General features: G+C 42.5%; 1 protein-coding gene across 3 annotated transcripts in view; it reads left to right on the plus strand.

Annotated features, from left to right (window-relative positions):
• The window catches only part of Trpc7 (transient receptor potential cation channel subfamily C member 7), a 140,035-nt gene that overhangs the window by 7,643 nt on the left and 111,245 nt on the right, over positions 1–21,147 (plus strand). For all 3 annotated transcript variants that reach the window (XM_008831821.1, XM_008831824.1, XM_008831825.1), the window contains exon 2: positions 1,586–2,363. In XM_008831821.1, coding sequence (XP_008830043.1) covers positions 1,586–2,363 — 778 coding nt within the window. The remainder of the gene's footprint in view (positions 1–1,585; positions 2,364–21,147) is intronic.

Here is a 21,147-nt window from a genome sequence, read left to right on the forward strand (position 1 = left end):
ATGAATAGATAAATAATGGTATTTTTGAGAAAAAAAAAAAAAACCTTGGCAAACTCTGAGGTAACTTGTTTAAAGATTCAAAGCTACCAGAGCCACACTGACTTTCAAAGAGTGTCTCTCAAACCCCTTTTCTCAGCATCGGCATCTGAGATAAGGATAACAATGCCTTCCCCATGAGTTTGATATTAGAATTATACAAGTTGATGTACTAAAACTTTTGGTGTAGCACCTGGGACACAATGGGTGCTCAGCAAATGTTAACTGCTGTTATTAGTAATGTTAGTGCTAACTTCTACAGCACACCACAAGAAGAAAGAACAGTAAGTTAGAAGTGGGGCTGGAGAAATGCCTCAGCGGTTAAGAGGACTGGATGCTCTTGCAGAGGACCTGGGTTTGAATCCCAGCACCCACATGGTGGCTGTAACTCCAGTTCCAGGGGATCCAACACCCTCTTCTGACCTCCGAGGGCACTGCAGGCTATGGGAGCACCTGCCTGCATGCAGGCCATACGCTCAGACACGTAAAATAAAAATAATAAAATATTTTTTAAAATAATCTAGAAATTAACAAAGCATGCAAGTTGAGCTATTTTTTTTTTTCTGCCCATAAGACTGAATCCAGGTGAACTGAATCCAGCCTTGAGATATGGCTGAATTCCCTCCAGAAGGCTGATCTTCTGACCCTCTATAGGAGGCAAGGACTCCAGTCCCATTACCGGTCACATCTTGCTGGTCAGTAGGTGCTTAATTTGTCTGAGCACCAGAGAATATGGCCCCCATAGAATTGTACCAAATGTAGAAACAGAGCTATGTGACCATGCATGCATGCTGTTTCAGTTTTACCCTAGCTGGAACTGTGGAGGCCAATTCTATAAGGGCAACCCAGGGAGAACTGGGCCCAAGGAGAAACCAGGAGGAACAGGATGAAACCAGCAGTGAGTAGGTTCTCCATGCAACCTCACACCACACCGTGGTACACAAATTTGTCCAAGTTGTGAAGAAAACCAAGAGAGTGGAGAGGCTTGTGATTTGCTCTGCTTCCCACAAACCAGAAATAAAACCAATAGCCCTTGCCTGTTTCAGCCCCACAACCTCTCCACCCCCACTTCTTCTCACAACACCTCAACCCACTTTCAGCTCTGCTCCACTCCACTAACCTCAGGGACAGAGAGACTACATAAGTAATATTCTTCCATTTGAAAAAAATAGTACTTCAGGCAGTCCAAATTGTCTTTTTAAAAATATTTTATTATTTTACGTGTATGAGTGTATTGCCTGCATGTATTGTAAGTGCACCCACATAGTGCAATGGCCACAGAGGTCAAAAGAGGGCATCAGATCCCCTGGAACTGGAGTTACTGACGGTTGTTAGCCTGCCATGTGGGTGCTGGGAATGAATCTGGGTCCTCTGCAAGAGCAGTCAGTGGTCTTAACCCCTGAGCCATCTCTCCAGCCCCAACCCCCAACTTGTCTTAATGCTTAATATCTAAACGTTTCCAATCATATCTCAGTTTTTGTTGGCTCTGCTCCTGGATGTTCCCCAGACCCTTGGGAAAGTAACTTAGTGTCTCTCTCTTGTCCTCCAGGTTGGGAAGCAGCACCTTCAAAAACATGCAGCGCCGGCACACCACCTTGAGGGAGAAGGGCCGCCGCCAGGCCATCCGGGGTCCTGCCTACATGTTCAACGAGAAGGGTACCAGCCTGACGCCTGAGGAGGAGCGCTTTCTGGACTCGGCTGAGTATGGCAACATTCCGGTGGTCAGGAAAATGCTGGAAGAATCCAAGACCCTCAACTTCAACTGCGTGGACTACATGGGCCAGAACGCTCTGCAGCTGGCCGTGGGCAACGAACATCTGGAGGTGACCGAGCTGTTGCTGAAAAAGGAGAACCTGGCACGGGTCGGGGACGCTCTGCTGCTGGCCATCAGCAAGGGCTATGTGCGCATCGTGGAGGCTATCCTCAACCACCCAGCCTTCGCCCAGGGCCAGCGCCTGACGCTCAGCCCGCTGGAGCAGGAGCTGCGCGATGACGACTTCTATGCCTACGACGAGGACGGCACGCGCTTCTCCCACGACATCACACCCATCATCCTGGCAGCGCACTGCCAGGAGTACGAGATCGTGCACATCCTCCTGCTCAAGGGCGCCCGCATCGAGCGGCCCCACGACTACTTCTGTAAGTGCGCAGAGTGCACGGAGAAGCAGCGCAAGGACTCCTTCAGCCACTCTCGCTCGCGCATGAACGCCTACAAAGGACTGGCGAGCGCCGCCTACTTGTCCCTGTCTAGTGAAGACCCTGTCCTCACGGCCCTGGAGCTAAGCAACGAGTTAGCCAGACTAGCCAACATAGAGACTGAATTCAAGGTAACTCACCATCCTGCAGGCAGATGGCCCAGGGGCTCTCCTGCACGTTATCTAATAGCAAAATGGGTTGATTGCCAGTCTGAAAAGAAGTGAAAGGGGGTCTTGCCCTTGAGGTTCACAACAGGGGAAGGGTGACACAGTTCAGTCTTGGCAGCTGAGGAAAAGCAGCCCATAGGTGGGATCTTTTAAACTGCATAAGCGTAATAAAGAGACATTTGCCCAAACCCATGTCTGTGGCAAAAGACCAGCGACCTGCTCAGGATGGTACTGTGAACCAGCCCTAACGCAGGGAACTGGGGAGTTGTCCGGGATACCTGACAACCCTGAAGTTGGGGCTTAGATGTCTTTGCCGTTTCACTGTGGGGTTAAGTCTCATTCAGGGCTGCATTCTGGTCTGGAGTGTGTTGATCGTAGAATCTGCTTCAGAATGATGATAAAAAGAATTTTGACCTTAAAAAAATTGAGATAAGGTGTTGCTGTGTAGCCCCGGTTGGCCTAAAACTCCTAATTCTCCTGCCTCTGCCCGCCTAGTGCTATGTGTGTGCTGCTATAGCCCACAGGGGTGGTCTTTCTTATGCCCCGCAACCTGCTACTGTTGTTCTGTCATTGGGCTGTGGAGGAGACAAGAGAAAGGGGAAATAAAATTGTTCTTAAAGTGTTGAATTTGTCACTCCAGTAAATAAGCCCTCAAATTCGGCTACCTTGATAATGCCTCCACCTTGCAGGCCAGCCCTAAAGGATAGAGGCCCCCTCCAGAGACTAAGAGCGGCCCTTTGCTTCACTGTCATCTGGCATTCCCTCTTAAAGACTGACCTGACATTGAACAGGAAGAGGCACTTACTGCATGCCAAGTGCTCACCTAACTGGCCTATGAGATCTTATTTAACCACAACAACCATGCATCATGGGTCTATCATCCCCATTGTGTATTTGAACACAGAGCTAGAAAACAGCAAAACCATTGTTCTAGTCTAGGCAGCCAGACCCAGCACCTGCTCTTAACCACCCCAGCAAACAAGTGCCCAAGGCCTTGTTCATGCATTCAGCCTCACGGTTCCTCTTGGCTTACCTGAAAGGTGAAGGGATTCTTCACTGCAGAGGGTGTGGCAGAGTGAGTAGGAACCCTAGCTGGACTCATTATTTTCCATCCTGCTACTTGATAGACTAGTATGGGCTTGATGCCATGGTAATACAAAGAGGCGTCACACACAGGACTGGCAATCAAGTAGAGAAAAGATGTCACCTACAAGTGAAAAGCTCATTGTCCAATCAATTGTCAATACAAGAATTGTCCCTACAGTTAGGAGGCCAAGGATGGGTACAGCCTCAGAGCAAGGGAGGCTTTGGCCACGTTGTTCAGGAAGACCTCAAAGAATAACCTAGAACAGGACTGGGCCTTACTAAGGAAGAGTTGGATCTGGATGTGACAAGTGAAAAGGAGACCCAGAACAGCCCAGGATAGGGAGAGGACAGGATGCACCACATGATCAGAACATGGCTTCCTGTCCAGTCACACAGTGGAATACAGAAGGGAGGGGCAGGGGCGGATCTTTCAGGACCCTGAGCATCAGCCTGAGTGCTTTGAATGCATCTCGTAGGAAGTGAATGTCCACTACAAATTTGTGATTAAGGGACTAAAATGAAAAAGCTAGAGTTTTGGAAATTGATTTGACTAGTAAATCAAGTGAACTAGAGGCTGTGAACTGGGACTAAAAGAGACAATTTGGTTATGAGACTATAGGAGCCTATCTATAGAAGAAGCTCATCTCACCAGTCAGAGACAGCGAGGCTAATGGGAGTTTGCAAAGCTCCACCCATTGCAGCTAAGGAATCCTGTCATTATGCTTATTTCATTCCATCTGTTCCAACTCGGACCTGTCCACTGACCTAGAGCTATTTCCATAATGCCTGCATTGCTCATGGCCTTTTATTTTGTAAATGAAAACCTGGTAGGCAGAGAAGCTCCCGGGAGCTATCAGTATTGCCTCTTCTTTCCTTCTCTCTGTCCAGTAACCTTAGCCTGACACTGAAAACCAAAGGTATCCCATCAAAGGTCAGAGGAGCTTTACTTATTCCCCAGTGTTCAGACAGAGTCTGCTCAGGCTGTGTGACGAAATGCTTAAGACAATTAATTCAGATATTAATTCTAGTCAAAGAGGAAAAACAACAAGAGAAAAAAATTGGGGGATGAGATTATCTGGATTATACAGTTCTCTATCTTACATCTGGGAGCACGCCAGCCTAAATAAAATGATGCTAGACTAACATTTGGAAATATATCTGAGCCGTTTGCTTCCTTCAGTAAAATCTAAAATCTGGCATATTTCAGTGGACTTAATATCTGGAAATTGGAAGTTTGTTGAAAGCATCTACTATGATATTTTGATTTCAAAAGTAAATTATGAAAATTGTAGAAAATTGGGAACACTACTGACATGATGTCTTATCTTTTCCACAACACAGTGATTTGCTTAGAACAAGAACTAGGCTAAACACCCTCACTGGCTATCAGCATCCTCTGAGCTACCTTTGAAATACTGTCTTTCCAGATGTCAACAAATGGCACATTACAAATTAACGAAACTGCTCCTTGGGAACTTAACCACTTTTTCAGGTATCTTTGCATGTGTGTTCCCGAGATTATGAATCTTTTAGAAAGCAGCTTAGTAGGAAAGAAATCAAACTGTAACAAAACAATGAAGGACTAGTAGCTTCTTCAGAGTGCATTCCTGATGAGTCCGCTGTTCCCGGGGGACATGTTGCTACTTAAATAGCCACATGAGCATGATGGGACATCATCAGTTACATACAAAACCCTCAGAGATTCACTGGAAATATGTCACACATCACCCTCTACATCCTTTAAAACATTCTGAGGTGGCTTTTCCTGGACAAGAAACTTTATCCACAATAAGTCTGAATTCAGTTGCCTTGGCTGTTGCTTTTGGAGTCATTTTAATTTATTATCAGATTTGAACCTAGTCAGTAAGAAGAACAGCTGACATCAAGATCTACTAAATTGTAGTTGATGGGGCTGGAGAGATTGCTCTTTCAGAGGAGCCGGGTTCGATTCCCAGCACCCATATGGCGGCTACGAACCGTTCTTAACTCTAGTTCCAGAGGAATCCAAAGCCCTCTTGTGACCTCCGCGGCATTGCACAACACAGGTGCATTCACACACATGCAGGCAATACACTCATACACATAAAATAAAAAATAATAAAATAAAATAAAAATTAAATAATACAAATAAATAAGTTACAGACAGCATTGCACAACACAGGTACACTTACCTACATGCAGGCAATACATGTATACACATAAAATAAAAAATAATAAAATAAAATAAAAATTAGATAATACAAATAAATAAATAACTTGTAGTTGAAGCCAGATGCCGCTGTTCAAGGGTTCTCTTAGGTCTCTCTAATTGTCTTGGATCTAGAAAGGTATTAAAATTTGATGTGGTCACTAGAACCTTCCCAGTGCCTCAGCTGTACCTAGTAAATCAGTAAGCATTCTGAAAACAGTTGCTGAAGAGAATGAAAGGGAACCCCCCCAAAAAAAGACTAATCAATTCAGCTAATGAGGCAAATGATTACTTGGTCTATGGTTTAATCTTGCCATACATAGGTATTTATTTAATAGCCATTGATAGGCGTGGTACAATGGGAAAGTTCTAAAGAAGGCTACAGGCTGGTTGGGGGAATGAAATCCATATGCTGGGTAGGGACTGGTTATAGGCTGCACTGCATGGTGTGTGGAAGACAGAGTGTGTGTCTTCCCTGAAGTGGAGCTTAGCAGCAGTGCTGCCTGTTGGACTGGTTGGGGGGGGAGGGTTCCTGGGTGAGGTTAGGGTGTTGGAAACAGGGGATGCAGAATGCAATGCAGAAATCCCTCTTGCTCCCTCATTTTGCTTCTTTTTAAAAGCATTCCTAAGTCGGGGAACTGAGGAAACCCATCAGTGTATCCATGTATCTGTGTCTCACCATTTGGACATTCTGAAGATGGACAAGGGTACCATCAAAAAGGCCTTTCCTGTTGACACTGTCCTGTGCTTCAGGCATGACAATTTGCTCTTACAGACCACAGAGAGGAAGGGTAGGAAGCAAGAAACTAAAACTGTGATTTCATCTTACTTAAAGTGATAATGACCTTTCCGTTCGGCAATGGTAATTCTTAACTGTGTGTATTATAAAAAATAGATGATGAATTATGTATTGGTATTTGTGCTGTCATTTTAAGACCCATAAAAAACTCCCTGAGCCCAAAATACCTCAAATTAAAAATGCAAATAATGATAAATCAGATCAATTTACCACCTGCTGTGATTCTAGTGTGATCCGATTGTAGAAGGTAAAGCTGTTGAGATGACAGTTTGTAATCTGCTTGCAAACTTATCGAAAGCAACAGGGAAGAGGAGGACAAGAGAAATGCCTTTGTGTTATGGTGTCCAGAGCACAGAGTACATTGGAACTGGGGCCAACTAGAGCCAAGGAGCCAGGAAGTGGAGTGAAGGCCCAGGCCAGCCAGAGGTAGTGCAGTTGTCTTGATCTCAATGTTTGCATCAATTTCTTACATGCCTTGGCTATTTTTAGGATTTTAAAATTTTATAAACCAACATCTTAGGAAATACACTTCCTTGAAGCTTGCTGGTAGTATAAACAAATGTCTGTTTATGCAAGAAGTGATTTGAAAATTGTTTCATTTTCTAATGGGAAAATATTTTTTAAGCTGTGAAGGCTGCAGGTGTTAAAAGGAAGGTGTTTTGTAGGTGGAATATGTAGAGGAGAATGTGGCAGGAAAGTACTCAAAGTACCTTTATATCATCCCCAACATCCTCAGGGATATCCCTGTGCTTGAACATCTGATGACACACAATGTGAGCAGAGAGAAGGACCTCAGGCACCTGTCAGGTGATGTCCTGATGAGCCTGCCCCTCACTAAGCACAGACAGATGTGGTGTGGTCCCAGTATGCACAAGCATGGTTCCAGCATGCGCAGGTAAGGTGCAGTCTCAGTGCGCATGTCTGTTGGTGGTCTACTCTGGGGTAGCGGTCACAGACCCCTGTGCCTGAGAGCAAAATCCAGGGACTGGCTTATTTAGGGAGATAAGACAAAAATGACTCTACCCTAGCTCTCTTGGTCTTTTTCCATTTTATTGGCTAAGTATCTAGAGAAGCACTTTTGCCAGAGTGTGCATTAATGAGGCACCATAGGAAAACCAGCTGCACAATGTGTCTTTTTAATGCCAGTTTTTCATTGCATCACAAAGGACGTCTAAAATCAGATGAGGTTACTTTTCTAGGTTTGTGCTGTCAAGAGTATCAGTATATTAGGAGACTATAGATTGGGTGGCAGGTGCTTATATGGGATAAAGGAGGCCACTATGCTAAAGAGGATGTGAAAAGGGGCAGGATCCAGCAAGCACTCGGCACAGCCATGCTTCATTTTCTCAAGAAGGGAGTGAGCTCAAAGAACTCACCCTGAAATCAGACTGACCTGGGTTCCATCTCCTACTAATCATGTTTTAAAAAGTTAATTTTCTTATTTTAAAAATGGAAAGTGGGAAGGACTAGATAAACTGCTTAAGATTTTTCCAAAACAGATGCTTATCTATCCATGCAAACATTTTCTCTCACTCTAGCCCATCCATCTCTCTAGGTGGCATCATGATTCACCAATTTTCTAAGAACTTCATCCACTTCATTCCATTAAACTTCCAGAAAGGCCTAGTACCTACCAGGCACTCAGCAAATATTATTCCAATAATAAATAAATGAGCTGAGTAAATTTATGTCTAATGAGCTCTCAGTGTTGGTGAGGAATAAATGATATCAAGAATGTAAGAACACAAAGCCATTTGCATAGAACCTGAAACTCATAAGCACTGTTCATTTTCACCATAGAGCTCCAGAGTTTTCCTTGGCTTCCCAGTGCCTACAGACCTCCCAATGATCACAGCTTCCATTTCAGCACTTCCTTGTTTTGAGCACTCCCTGATTTGAGCTAAGCTTCTCACCTCCTCAGCAGATCTTTGGAGAACAAGAAAACTATCTAGGCTATATATGTTAATTCCATGGTTAGAAACGGGCCAAGGAAATATTTTCAACTGAAAAAAAATGCAGACAGACCACTAAAACTGAATAAGCTAAGAGTAATGTTAAAATATCGCTGTGAAAAGAAATGATGTGGGCTGGAAAGACAGAAAAGCAAAGAGGAGGGAGGAGGAAACGGGCAGGCGGAGCTCCTGCCAAACACAGACAGAAACTGTGTTTTTGAAAAATAGCTCCATGGAAAAGATTCATCACTACACACAAAAAAAATTGGAAAAATCATTTCCTACAAGTGAAGCTATCAGTCTGAAATATCAGAGATAGAGAGAAAATGGAGATGGTTCTTCAAGGGAATTAGCCAGTGAGTAGTAACACAAATTAAATCAAATGGATATACAGGGAATTTTCTATGAAAGAAGGCCACAGAGCTGTATAAATTAATCATTTTAGCTGCATACACTATCAGAGTAGAGGCAGTAAATTCACATTCAGACTAAATGTAAAAACTAAGTGTCAGAATGGTGGGAGATATGACTCAGAGCATCAGAACAAGATAAACACTAGGTATAGAGCTCTTTGAATACTCAGCATTTCTGCAGCTACTGCTGGAGTCTCATCCACAGGCTGTGGTTTGGGTGCTGAGATAAAGTAATGAACAGAAAAAAACTCCAGCCCTCAAGGAGCTTATTAGACATGGGCATTCTTTGAAGAGTCACAAAAATAAGGGGGGCAGTGTGTGCCTAAAGATTTCTCAGAGAAAGTAATACTTAGCTGAACGGACATGAAAGAAAGAAACAGGAAACAAAAGAAAAGAAAAGAAAAGAAAAGAAAAGAAAAAGGTTCCCAGCATAGAAAGGGTGCATGAACCAGCCCGCTGCAGAGAGGGAAGAGGCCCAGTCAGAGAGTTGTGAGCACCCTGGGATGCACCCAGTGTGAGGATTAAAAGGGAGAAGCAGCAGGTGATAAAGATGCTGATGAGAACCTCAGGCATGACCTGGCCTTTGGGGCCCATGGCAGGAATTTGGACCTGTTGTAAGGTTGATAGTGAGTGAACAGAAGCTTTCAGCAATAAGTGACTGAGTGACTCATATCTGCAATTCGGAAAGATCCAATCTTCTTGCTGTAGAAAAGGGATTGGGAGGACAGATTAGAAGGCGTTGGGAGACTGGTATTGGCAGACAAGCGCCTTCCTGGAAGGGGGTGAAGGTCGCATGAGTAAAGGACTGGCACATCTCAGGAAGCAGGCGAATCATCACGATGCAGCCACAGTACAGTCAGAGGGTGTCCACCTCCTGGACAGCCTTCTCGCTGTGAGCTTCCCAAACCCCTGCATCTCCTGTCCACAGTGATATGCCATGCTGGAAGAGAGAGAAAGCAGAGTAGAGCCAGCTCTTCAACTTCTCCAAGACAGAAGCCGGGTCGGGGGGAAGAAGACCAGAGAGCCATGTTGGTTACAATTTACCACTCTGACCTTTGGAGGTAGGAGAGGCTATGTTCCATACTTAGTCAAACTGTTTGCTGCAAAGTACTGGAACAATAGATGTGCCAGAGAGAATATGTTCAGAAGTGATGGCCTCAGAATGGAAAGGATTCCACTGAATTTTAATCTTGCTGCTGCATTTTTCAGACTCTGAAAAGACCTGTGTCCCTCTGTTGGCTTCATGGAGCAAGTCAATTTTTCATTAAAGAAAAGTTTGAACCCTATCTCTAATTTGTGTTACTGTGGAGCTTGTGTTAGAATAACAAATATAAAGTTGACCTCTCTCACTTTCCCTCCTCCTTCCTTAGGGAGGGGATGCTGATAATGACAGGTCCATGGATGGGAGACTGAATACAAGCAGGGTCTTTCAGGCATTTACCCTCAGAGTTGAGCCTGGTTATTCTAAGAATTACCTATTCCCCTAGGGCTAACGTAGTCCCCAAAATTTTGTGACTTGCAAAAGAACTTTGTTATGCCCCACTACTGAGGCTGAGGTCCAAAGTCAAGTGTCAGCCAGGGTCTTCCTCTCTGAAAGATCTAAGGAAAACCCTTACTTGTCTCTTCTTAGTTTCTGGTGGTTGCTACCAATCCTTGCCTTGTTGGCGCATCACTCCAATCCCTGCCTCTGTTGTCATAATGGAATCCCCTTGTGTGTTTCTCTGCCTCTCTTTTTCTTAGAAGGATACCACTACATTTAGATTTAGGTCTCATCCTACTGTAGCAGGACTTTATCATAACTAATTATACCTGGAACTACAGTATTACCAAATAAGGTCGCACCTGATGTTCCAGGAAGGACTTGAATTAAGTGGGGAGTACTATTCAATCTTGAACACTAGGGGAGACCCCAGGTTGAGATGAACTACAAGAAGCTGAGACCCAGCATCCAGACAGAGCTTTGCAGTGGAGCAGGATCGAAGGCAGGCTATCAGGTCTTCTAGAATCCAAAGATCAGTCTTAAGAAAACTAACAGGCTGTGCTGTCTTCTGTTGACCAAGGGCCCAAATATGAAAATTCTGTGTGTGTGTGTGTGTGTGTGTGTGTGTGTGGTTTGAGGGAGGCAGGATGGGCAAAGGTGGCAGGGCAGATAACAGAAGCAGGGGAAGGAGCTTGGAATCAGGACATTAACCTTCTCAAGAATAAGAAAGACATGTTCAGTATTAGAGATACTAAAAATAAAACACTACTCACTATAAAAATCCTAGAAAATATAGAAAATAGATGGAGCAAAGAGTCAAAATTAACCGTACCCTATAACAATATTTATAATTTGATATTTTTCCCTCAGACTTCCTCCTCCCCTCAGATTAAAAAAAATGGAATGAATATGATGACTCGGCCAATGGAAGGTGGATGATGTATTTGTTTCTTCTCCAACTTTATCCCCATCCCCATTCTCTCCTCCCTACAAAAGCCCCCATCTCAATGTTTTTAGATAGATAGGTTGTATATGCATATCATTCATCTAAGAAATGTATCTTAAAAGTGTCTATCATATTCTCAAAGTTAAAGAGGCCAAGAATACTTTAAAAACATCAGAATATTGTCAGCTCTACACTTGTAGAGATTATGGAGTAATGAAGGTTACAGAAAAATACACTGATTTGTGTGTGTGTTGGTAAATGTAAGGGATGATAGTATAAAATCATGGCCTTTCTTACTCTCTTTCACGCAACACTGTTTTCTGAATCTCTCCATGTTTCTGTGGGTAAACAGTGCATAGCTTCTATGTACTATCTAGTATTACATTCTCTATATATGAAGTCTTTTGTTTATCCATCCCATAATCAAGGAGTAGTTCCTTGTCTGTTTCACACAATGCAAACATCTCCCTGCCTGGCACTTACCTCTGTAGATATGAAAAGGTATAATTCCCTTTTGATCTATCACAAGAATTGTGATCGACAGTCTCATGACAAAAGACAGGCTAACAAGAGAAAAGCTTAACAAATTTATTTTTTGAAGTTTTACCAGGCTGGACTGTTTACCAGGTGGACTGCTCCTGCAGATGACCAGAGTTTGATTCCCAGCACCCAGGTCAGTCGAGTCACGATCAACTGTGGCTCCAGCTCCAGGGAAATCTAATGCCTCTGGACTCTGTGGGCACCCACACTCACATGTATATACACACACTCACACACATAATTAAGAAGAAACTAGATTTTTTGGTTAAAAAAAAAGGTTTTTTGGGCACAGGAGCCTTCAGAAATTAATTCCTAGTCTCCTCTATTCCAAAGAACAACCACCTCAATGTATTTAAATGTATAGGATATAGAGACATAGCATTCACAAAACAACTATTCCTTTTGCAGCTACTGTGTTCCCAGGGAAACCATCTATTTTCAAGCTTAGGCTTAGTGCTATGTGTAGAAATATGGCTAGGCAAAACGCTACCATCTACCAGGAGCAAGCTGAGAGGAACCAGCAAGGTCTGTCCAGATTCTTTTTGACCTCTACATACCAACAGTCCTTCTCCTGGGTGTGAGGTAAGAACTTGTAGGAGAGGTCAGTTGGGAATTTTCTTTTCAATCAGCTCTCACACAGAATGGCAGGAGAAGAGAAAACTTCCTGATTTTGAGTAGTGTAGGGTAATACCTTCTGAGGCATAAAATGTGTTCGGTTTGTCTGTGACACCTTTGTTAAATCCTTAGTTTTGAAATAGTTTACACATTCAGTATTGCTGAAAACATCTTTTCTCTCCTCCAAGGTCATAAAGATGCTCTCCTATCTTATATTTTCCTCCTATTACTTATGGTGGTGGTGATGGTGATGGTGGTAGTGGTGGTAATCATGGTGGTGGTGGTGCTAGTGGTGGTGGTGATAATGAAGGTAGTAATGGTAGTAATCATGGTGATGGTGATGGATTTCTATGCCTAAGTTTGTCTTGTACAATTGTGTATAAACAGCTTCAAATCCTGTCTTTTGAGTCCTATAGCTTTCACATTTCCCCCATTTTAGTTCATTTAATAACCATAGTTCCTAGAAAATTTTAGCATCACCATTAATAGAACTAAGTCTATGGCATTTGTCAAACTTCCCAACTTAAGAGCACTTCTGTGGGCGTCCAGGGACCGAAGCAGGGTAAGGCTATGAGAGAAGGGTTGTGTGAGAAGGTACCAGCAAACTAGTGGAGGAGGTAGAAATGAGTTTTCATTTGTCTTTCAAACCCCAGGTATGAATTTTCATACATAAATTTTAAACACGAGAGCAGAAAACCAATTCATTTTTAAAGTTTTTTTTTCAGTTTATTTCAGGATTGTCTTAGTGTCTGGCATTTGGACTTATGTTGGTAACAAATCATGCTCTTTTTCATCCCAGGAGTTAGGAGGAGCTAGCTGGTAAAATGCCCCTGCAGCCCCTGGATACGACAGAGTCCGTTTAATGCCAATCAAGGAATCTGAGAACTGCATTTAACTGAAAAGTGAAAAACTATCACTCAGATGCAAAGAGTCAAACATCTCTGTTGACATTGATGTCACGCCTTCCTTCCTTTTCCATTTACAAACCACGTGATTAGTACCCACTGTACATGTCGCACACCCAAACACAGTGTAGGGACAGGGTACTCGGAAACAAATACTCTTAAAATCCCAGCACCAATTACTTTCAACCTTGGGCTGCCTGAGGACTAAGAGGCCATGCTCTCATCTGCTCCCAATTCAATGGAGAAGTCCAGTCGTTCCTTTCATACTTGCCTTTTGACCACTAGTGGCCACAAGCTTGGGTCAGAGTAGAGACAGTTTGATGTAAGATTCAGAAAACTAATAAAAATAATATCATGTATCTTCTGAAATTACAGTGCTCTAAGAATGACTGTGGTTCAAACAGAAAAGGGCTAGCCAAATGCTTGATAGTGAAATCGTGTGTCATAACACTCTGATCTCTCCATCACCCCCATCTACACTATGAAGTTGATAATAATCACCTGCTTCCCTGGGCTCCAGAACAAGATGCTAATTACTGACGACAAACAGCTTAAAAATTGTCTCTCTTCTCTCCTCTCCCTGTCCTCCTTCTCCCTCCCTCTCCCACTTCCCCTCACTTCATCCCCTTCCCCGGCTCCCAAACCTCCTTTTTTCCCCTCCTTTCCTCTGTCTCTCCATCCTTCTTAGCCTCTTATTCAAATCACTTCCCTGGACGAAGAGGATGGGGTCCTGTGGTCCCTTCTATAGCTTACACCATCAGCCTTCCGTACAATGAGGATGAGTTCTCTGTCTGTCAAGTTAGCAGCTCTCCAAAGCTTCTCCTGCTTACTCTGTGAAAACACTGGTTTGAGCCTTTTTTCTATAACACTTAAGAATTTTGGACTAAGTTTTTCTCATAGTAATTTCTCTTCTCAGGTGATTATTTTGTTGAAAGTTCACTCTCCAAAGAATTCACTCAATACTTTGGCACAGCGCATTAGAAACTTCATGTTTTATGTGCTTAAAACAGATATTTTAACATAAACATGGAAATGAGCTCCAGAAAATGTGCAAGGGGAGAAAAAAATGTATTTAAATTAGGCTGAAAAAACCAGAAGCCACAATTTACTTCTCTAAATAGTATCTTCTCTAAGGTGGCAAATTTAGAAACCAGACTTTCAGCATAGCGTTGGGTCTGTTCTCCATCCAAATACTCCACGCAAATATCTGGTAAGTGCTCACCCTGGTACTCACGTTTTAGCTGATGCTTGAGAGAACTAAACAGCTTAGAATCTGTGGCCAGACTCTTTCCAGGCCATGGCATATGTCACAAGTGATGCAGTATCACAAAAGGTTCTTTAGCACAGCTGATAGTTTAGGGCCTTGACAGGGAAGACTCCAAACGCAGGATAGCGGAAGGAGCCGGGGAGCCGGGTCCGCTGTGCAGCCTTGGCTGAGCCATTTCACTAGTCTGCATCTCATCTTCCTCACTCATAAAGCAGGTGCATAGGCACAGTAATCCCTTAATAACTCCCACTCTCCTAGCCTTTTCTGCTGCTCATTTCTACAGGGCGTTACCATGAGCAACACACTTTTTTTTCGGTACAGAGGACAAAAGTCAGTAGGCTAGGCAACTATAAATAATATCGCAACTGAAATTTAAGAAGGGATTTTTATTCCCATTTTACAGATGAGGGGACACACTAAATATTTATCTGTGAAGGGTAGTTTTCCTTCTGTTTGCCAAATCCTAGGCACTAAGGATACAAGGTCCTGTCCTCAAAGGGAAAAGGAGGCTGGCAAGATAGCTTAGCAGTCACTTACTGCTCTTGCGGAGGACTCATGTTCAGGTCCTAATACCCACGTGACAGTTTACAACTGCCTGTAACTCTAGCTCCTCTGGCCTCTGTGGGCATCTACATGTACATGGTGCACATGAACTCACACAAACACATGAACTACACATAAATTTAAAAATAAGTAAAAACCTTAAAAAAAAAAAAAGGGAAGAGGCTACAAAGGAGAGCATCCTTATATGGCAGAGTGTAAGAAAAATACCAGCAAAACAGGAGAGACCAATGAAAGCGAGCAAAGGTTTCCCAGAGGTAAGACTGTGAAGGATGGGTAGGAATTTGACAAATGTGGAACTGAAAGAAAAGCACAAGGAATGAGTGTGTGCAGAGGCAGGGACTGGCTCTATGAACTTTGGAGACGGGTGTTGCTGGAGTTGCCTTTGGTTTCTGAGAAGGAGGCTGCAGTTAGTGAGGCATGCTGAGATGTGATAATACAGACCCCTGAATTTTCCTTTATAGATTCTGGCATCTGAGTAGAAGGGACTATGGTTGGTAAACTGTCAAATCAGTAGGCTAGCCCAGAAGTCTGAACATCAGGACCATATGGGTACAGAGGTCAGACATAGAGATATTTTGGATTCGGACCCATAGAGCTTAGTAACTAATTGGCAGAGGCAAAGATGAACTTAAAGTTTCTAGCTCTGGCCAAGTGAATGGGGGTGATTTGGAGACAGGAAAGCAGATCAGACTTGAAAGTTGAATGCAGAATCCATGTGTTCAGTCTAGGGCATGCAAATTTTGAAGTCTGCAGGACTTGCCAGTAGAGATGATCAGTTTGCAAGGAAATAGTCCAGTAGGGCTGGATTTAGAGGTAAAGCCCTGAGACTTAGAGCACACAGGAGACATTTGAAGCTGTGCAGTTAAATGAAATCACACCCAAGCTTAAATTTTTTAGTTTACAAAACATGTTTAAGTTTTACTCCTAAATGTTGTCTAGTCATTATTAGATAAATCAATTGGAAGAAAAGCTGGAATATGATTTTTCTAAGCACTTATTTTTTTAACCTGCATACTCTGGGACTTTAAGAAAGCCACTATATCCATCTGTGCCCATGATTTGTACCTCTCTATGCCTTTGACAGCCAGCTCTGGGTTCAAGGCGTGAACCAAGTGTACCCTCACTGCTTGCAGATCATGTCGCCAGAGCTTACCTACTCCCCAGCTTCTCTCAAACAGAGTGAGACGTGTCAAATCATTTAATGCAACATCTCATATGTCCTATCATATGTCGGGCCCTGGGATGTAGAATGATTTTGTTAATTAAATGTCAACAAACCAAAATACAGAGCGGTGGGACAGAATTATTAAGATGTTAAGAATGAAACTCTATAGGAGCCCAGGGCATGAAATAGTGGGTGTCTCCAAGGATGCAGGACAGCCATCCTGATGTTACCTTTGAGGCAGTCCCAAAAACGATGGGGTTCTTAGAAGTGGCAAAAAGGAGGTGACAGGTAGAGAGCACAGTGTGGGCCTTCAGTAGCAAAATCGCAATCACTGATTTGCCTAACATGATTTTTGTTCTTTGTTTTATCATCAGCAAGGCTCTACGTTTTTTAAATTGCTACTTTGCCTTCGAGCTATTAGTCCTTTAATCAATAACATTTCCAGCAATCACAAGCAATCTTTTAAAACTTTGCTTCTATACATATGCTGCACCTTAATTACTTCTCAAAACAAATCTCACGCACATTTCTTATTCTGAATCTATAATCAGGTGAGTCATGAGATAATCCTTTGGACGGCTGTGTTACCTGGTGATGCCAATTTCAAATTAGTGTTTCTCTGAAATGTTTTCACAATATTCAGTTAGTGCCAATAAATGCAGAGTCCATATTTGTTGTGAACCTCCTTTTGGATTTTCTTTTAATTTACTTGGCAAAAAAAAGTTGTTAGACACCAAGTATAAAAGGCTGTGACCACGGCTAGGAGAGGGTCAAAGATAGGACCTATCACAGCACTGAGATTTTAGTGTTCAGCAAATTTATTCCAAAGCAAACAGGCAGATTTAAATACCATAGCATACCCCAAAGTTTTGTTTGTTTGCTTTTTTAATCTGGTTGTACTGCCAATGTATGATTAGCGTAGAAAATGCATTTGTATGGAAGAAAAGAGAAATCATTTATAATCATATCAGATCTCAGCATGTTTAGGAAATTCCTTCCAGAATTTAATGTTCCAAGCACATCACACACTGAGCTTTCTTTCTCTGCACTTTAAATCCTGATGTGATTAGGACTTAAAATTTTCCCAATCACTTTCCATCCTTGAATCCTTACCACCACTGCACTGTGATCAGGTGATGACAACCGATCCAACCTGATCCTTCTGTCTCCAGGCCACAACACTGAGAAGAGCCACACCTAGATGCAAATAAGAACCAAGATATGCTCCCCTTTAAAAGGCTTTGGTGGCCCCCAAAGGAGGAGGGTAAAGTTCAGGCTCCTTGTCAAGAAATAAACTTCTCCATGGTCCAGTTCCTTTACTTCTCCACACTCATCTGTCCCTCTGTCCCACTTGCATGACTCCCTGAAGATTCCTGAATTTGTATTTATGACTCTCTATGCTTGATTATGTCATGTCCTCAGCCTGGTTTCCTCCAACTCTAAACCTGGGGAGCTGAGTTAGTCTTTAAGGCTCAGCAACGACTTATTTCATCCAAGGCTGATTCCCTGAGTACCCAAACAGGGGCAGAACCTACCTTTGACATTGATGTCCCAAAGTGCCCAGTCTACCTTTATCAGTCAGCTATTATCACAGAAAGACTGTGTGACAGCCACCTCAAAATTCAGTCCTGAACAGTTATCCATATGTTCACAAGTCAGGGGTGGGGGTGACTCATTCTGGGCCCATAGTGGATAGCACTGGGTTAAAACGTCAGCATTTAGGCAGAGGCACAGCTGCACTACCACCCCCCATTAACCTGAGGAGTTCACCTAGACCTTGACTTGGGCCAAACTGGGGTTTGTGGCTTCGACATCAGAAAGAATCAGGATTAGTCAGTTTAGTGTAGCAGAGCTGGTGATTTTTTAAAATATTTATTATTTATTTAGTCTTTTTTAAAATTTTTAATAACTACATGATTAGAAGAAGCATTTCATTACAACTTTAACATATTCAGTAACACAATCCAGAGCAAGAGTACATCTCTTTCATAAGTTTCTAGGTTCACAGTTGAATTAATGCAGTTATACAGTACTGAACTCAGTATAAGCCATGTAAGGCATAAAATTGAATAAGCTTTTAACCTTTAAAAAAGATCTCCATTTCATTTTAGAATATATTGTTCCTTGCAGAAACACTCATTGTTTTTGCTACTAAACACTGAGATGTTGGCGCATGCATCTCTAATCTGTATGTATCTGATTATTACTAGTCATAATCGGTGGCACTTGGATCCTTGGCACCTGTGTATGTCTATGAAGTCATCAGGTAGACTTCAATGGTATTGTTTATCACCTCTACTAATTAACAGGACATAAATTTCCATGCTTCCTTCTCAAATATAAAACATTTTTTTAATTTGTTGATTTGTGTGTGTGTGTGTGTGTGTGTGTGTGTATCACACAGAACATCCCAAACCATCTCATACAACTCTACACCCACTTCCCAGATGGCACCCTCCCATAGCCTCCCTCCCCCGACTAGAGCCCTATACTCTGATATCCCTGCTAATGTCTGCTATGTTGTCGGCACCCCCTAGCCGTTCCCCACTACTTGTCCATCTGGTGAATCTAGTCAGCCTATCTAGAGGGCTTTGTTTTAGGAAGGTCAGCTGTTCTTCACCTAGCAGCAAAGAGTTGTCAATATTCATTTTCCCAGTTCTATGCTGGGTTACTATCTGGGAGTCCCTTTGGCCACCCTGGCCAGCAACTCAAAAGAAGGTATCTCCTATCTGGCATTGTTTCTTGTTATGTAGCCTTTAACTATGCATGTGGACGCTTAAAAAATTATATTGGCCCCTTTAATCTTCGGTTATACTTTCCTTTTGGGTGTTTAAGGGCATACAGTTGGCCCAGATAAACCAATTTACTTTTACTCTTAGGGTCCTTTGAGGATCTGTTCCTCGGGAGTCACATGGGCTTGGGAGGATCCCCTGGCTCCTTTCTTTTACCAGTTCTGCCTATGTGAAGATAAGTCAAAGGTCCTACTTGACCATGGTTGGCTTCACTTGGAAGCATGGAGGAAGTGATTCCTCTGTGTTGACCCTCCTCTTTGTAGACTGGACACTGGTTCAAGTCCATCTGGTGGGGTCTCCTCAGCTGCCTTGATCAATAGGACAGGACCCACCACAATTACAGGACATTTTGAGAGATGCTCATAGTCCCCTGGAACTAGTTGACCTAGGAGGGCAAGGAGCAAAAACTGTCCTTTATGTCCCTCTGAAAAAATTATTATAGGCCTCAAAGTAGGTCTGTTAAACATCCAAGAAGTTTAGTTCCACCAGTCTGGTACTTTTAATTACTGTGTGCCATGTAGATAAATCTTGGGCAAAGACCAGTTCTCAGATAAACCTTACCTAGAAATACATTTCTTCATCTGCTATGTATAATTTGTCAGTAGGTGTTTGGAGTAATATGAGTCCCTCTGGTTTTTAAAACTAGATAGGCATTATTTATCTCTTGCATTGTCTCACCCTCTGTCATGGTTTTCCCACTTAAGGTGCCCCCATTCCCCCTCCTTATCCCTTAATAGTACCCTTCTCCTATGGTACTACCTCTCTTGAGCTCCTTCTTTCCCTTTATCCCCTAGGTTCCTTGTATACACTTCCCTCCCCCCTCCCTTAAACTAATCCAATTTTTATCCATATCTCCCTTATTAAGGCCTGTTTCCTACTGTTCTTCTCTTTCAGGTTCTTTCTTTTCCTTTACCTCCCTGGTTCCTTTCCATTATCCTAGTTCCTGTAGTTATGTCTGGATACACACACACTTATTAGGGTTTGGTTCTAGGATCCACATATGAGGGAGAACATATCTCAATTATTTTTTCTGAGTCTGTATTACTTCACTTAGTATAACAGTTTCTAGTTCCATCCATTTACCTGAAAATTTCATGATTTCATCTTTCTTTACTGCTGAGTAAAACTTCATCATATAAATGAACCACATTTTCTTTATCCACTCATCAATTGAGGGACATTTAGGTTTCTTCCATCTCTTAGCTATTGTGAAAAGAGGAGCAACAAAAATGGATGTACAAGTGTCTCTGCAATAGGATGAGTTCTTTGGGTATATGCCAAGGAGCGTTATAACTGGGTCAAATGGTAGGTTCATTTTTAGTTTTTAAGGGTTCTCCACACTGCTTTCCATAGGGTTGAACAAGTTGCAATCCCACCAGCAGTGGATGAGTGTTCCCTTTTTCCACACATCCTCTCCAACATTTGGTATCATTTGTTCTCTTGATCTTAGCCAGTCTGATTTGGGTATGATGAAATCTTAAAGTGGTTTTAATTTGCATTTCCCTAATTATTTAGTGATGTTGAACATCTTTTAGGATGCTTCATAGCCATCTTTACTTCTTCTTTTGAGAACTCTCTGTTTAGCTCCTTAGCCCATCTTTTAATTGGGTTACTTCTTGTCTTGATTCTCTTTTTTTGAGTTTGTTAATATATGCTGGGATTTAAACCTCTGTCAGATGTGTCACTGGTGAAGATTTACTCCCATTCTGTGGATTTTCTCTTCACTTCCTTGTTTTCCTCCTTTGATGTACAGAATATTTACAGTTTAATGAGGTCCCGTTTGTTGATTCTTGACCTCTATTCTTGAGCAATTGATGTTGGGTTTAGAAAATCCTCTCTTACACCTATATCGTTTATGTTTTTGATAATGTTTGCTTCTCACAATTTCAGAGATTCAGGCTTTACATTGAGGTCTTTGAGCCATTTGGAATTGACTTTTATTCATGGTGAAAGATAGGGGGTTAGTTTCATTCTTCTACAGGTGGAGATCCAGTTTTGCTAGCACCATTTGCTGAACATGCTGTCTTTCCTGGGCT

This window comes from Nannospalax galili, unplaced genomic scaffold, assembly GCF_000622305.1.
Source record: "Nannospalax galili isolate Female #2095 unplaced genomic scaffold, S.galili_v1.0 scaffold735, whole genome shotgun sequence".
Classification (NCBI taxonomy): domain Eukaryota; kingdom Metazoa; phylum Chordata; class Mammalia; order Rodentia; family Spalacidae; genus Nannospalax; species Nannospalax galili.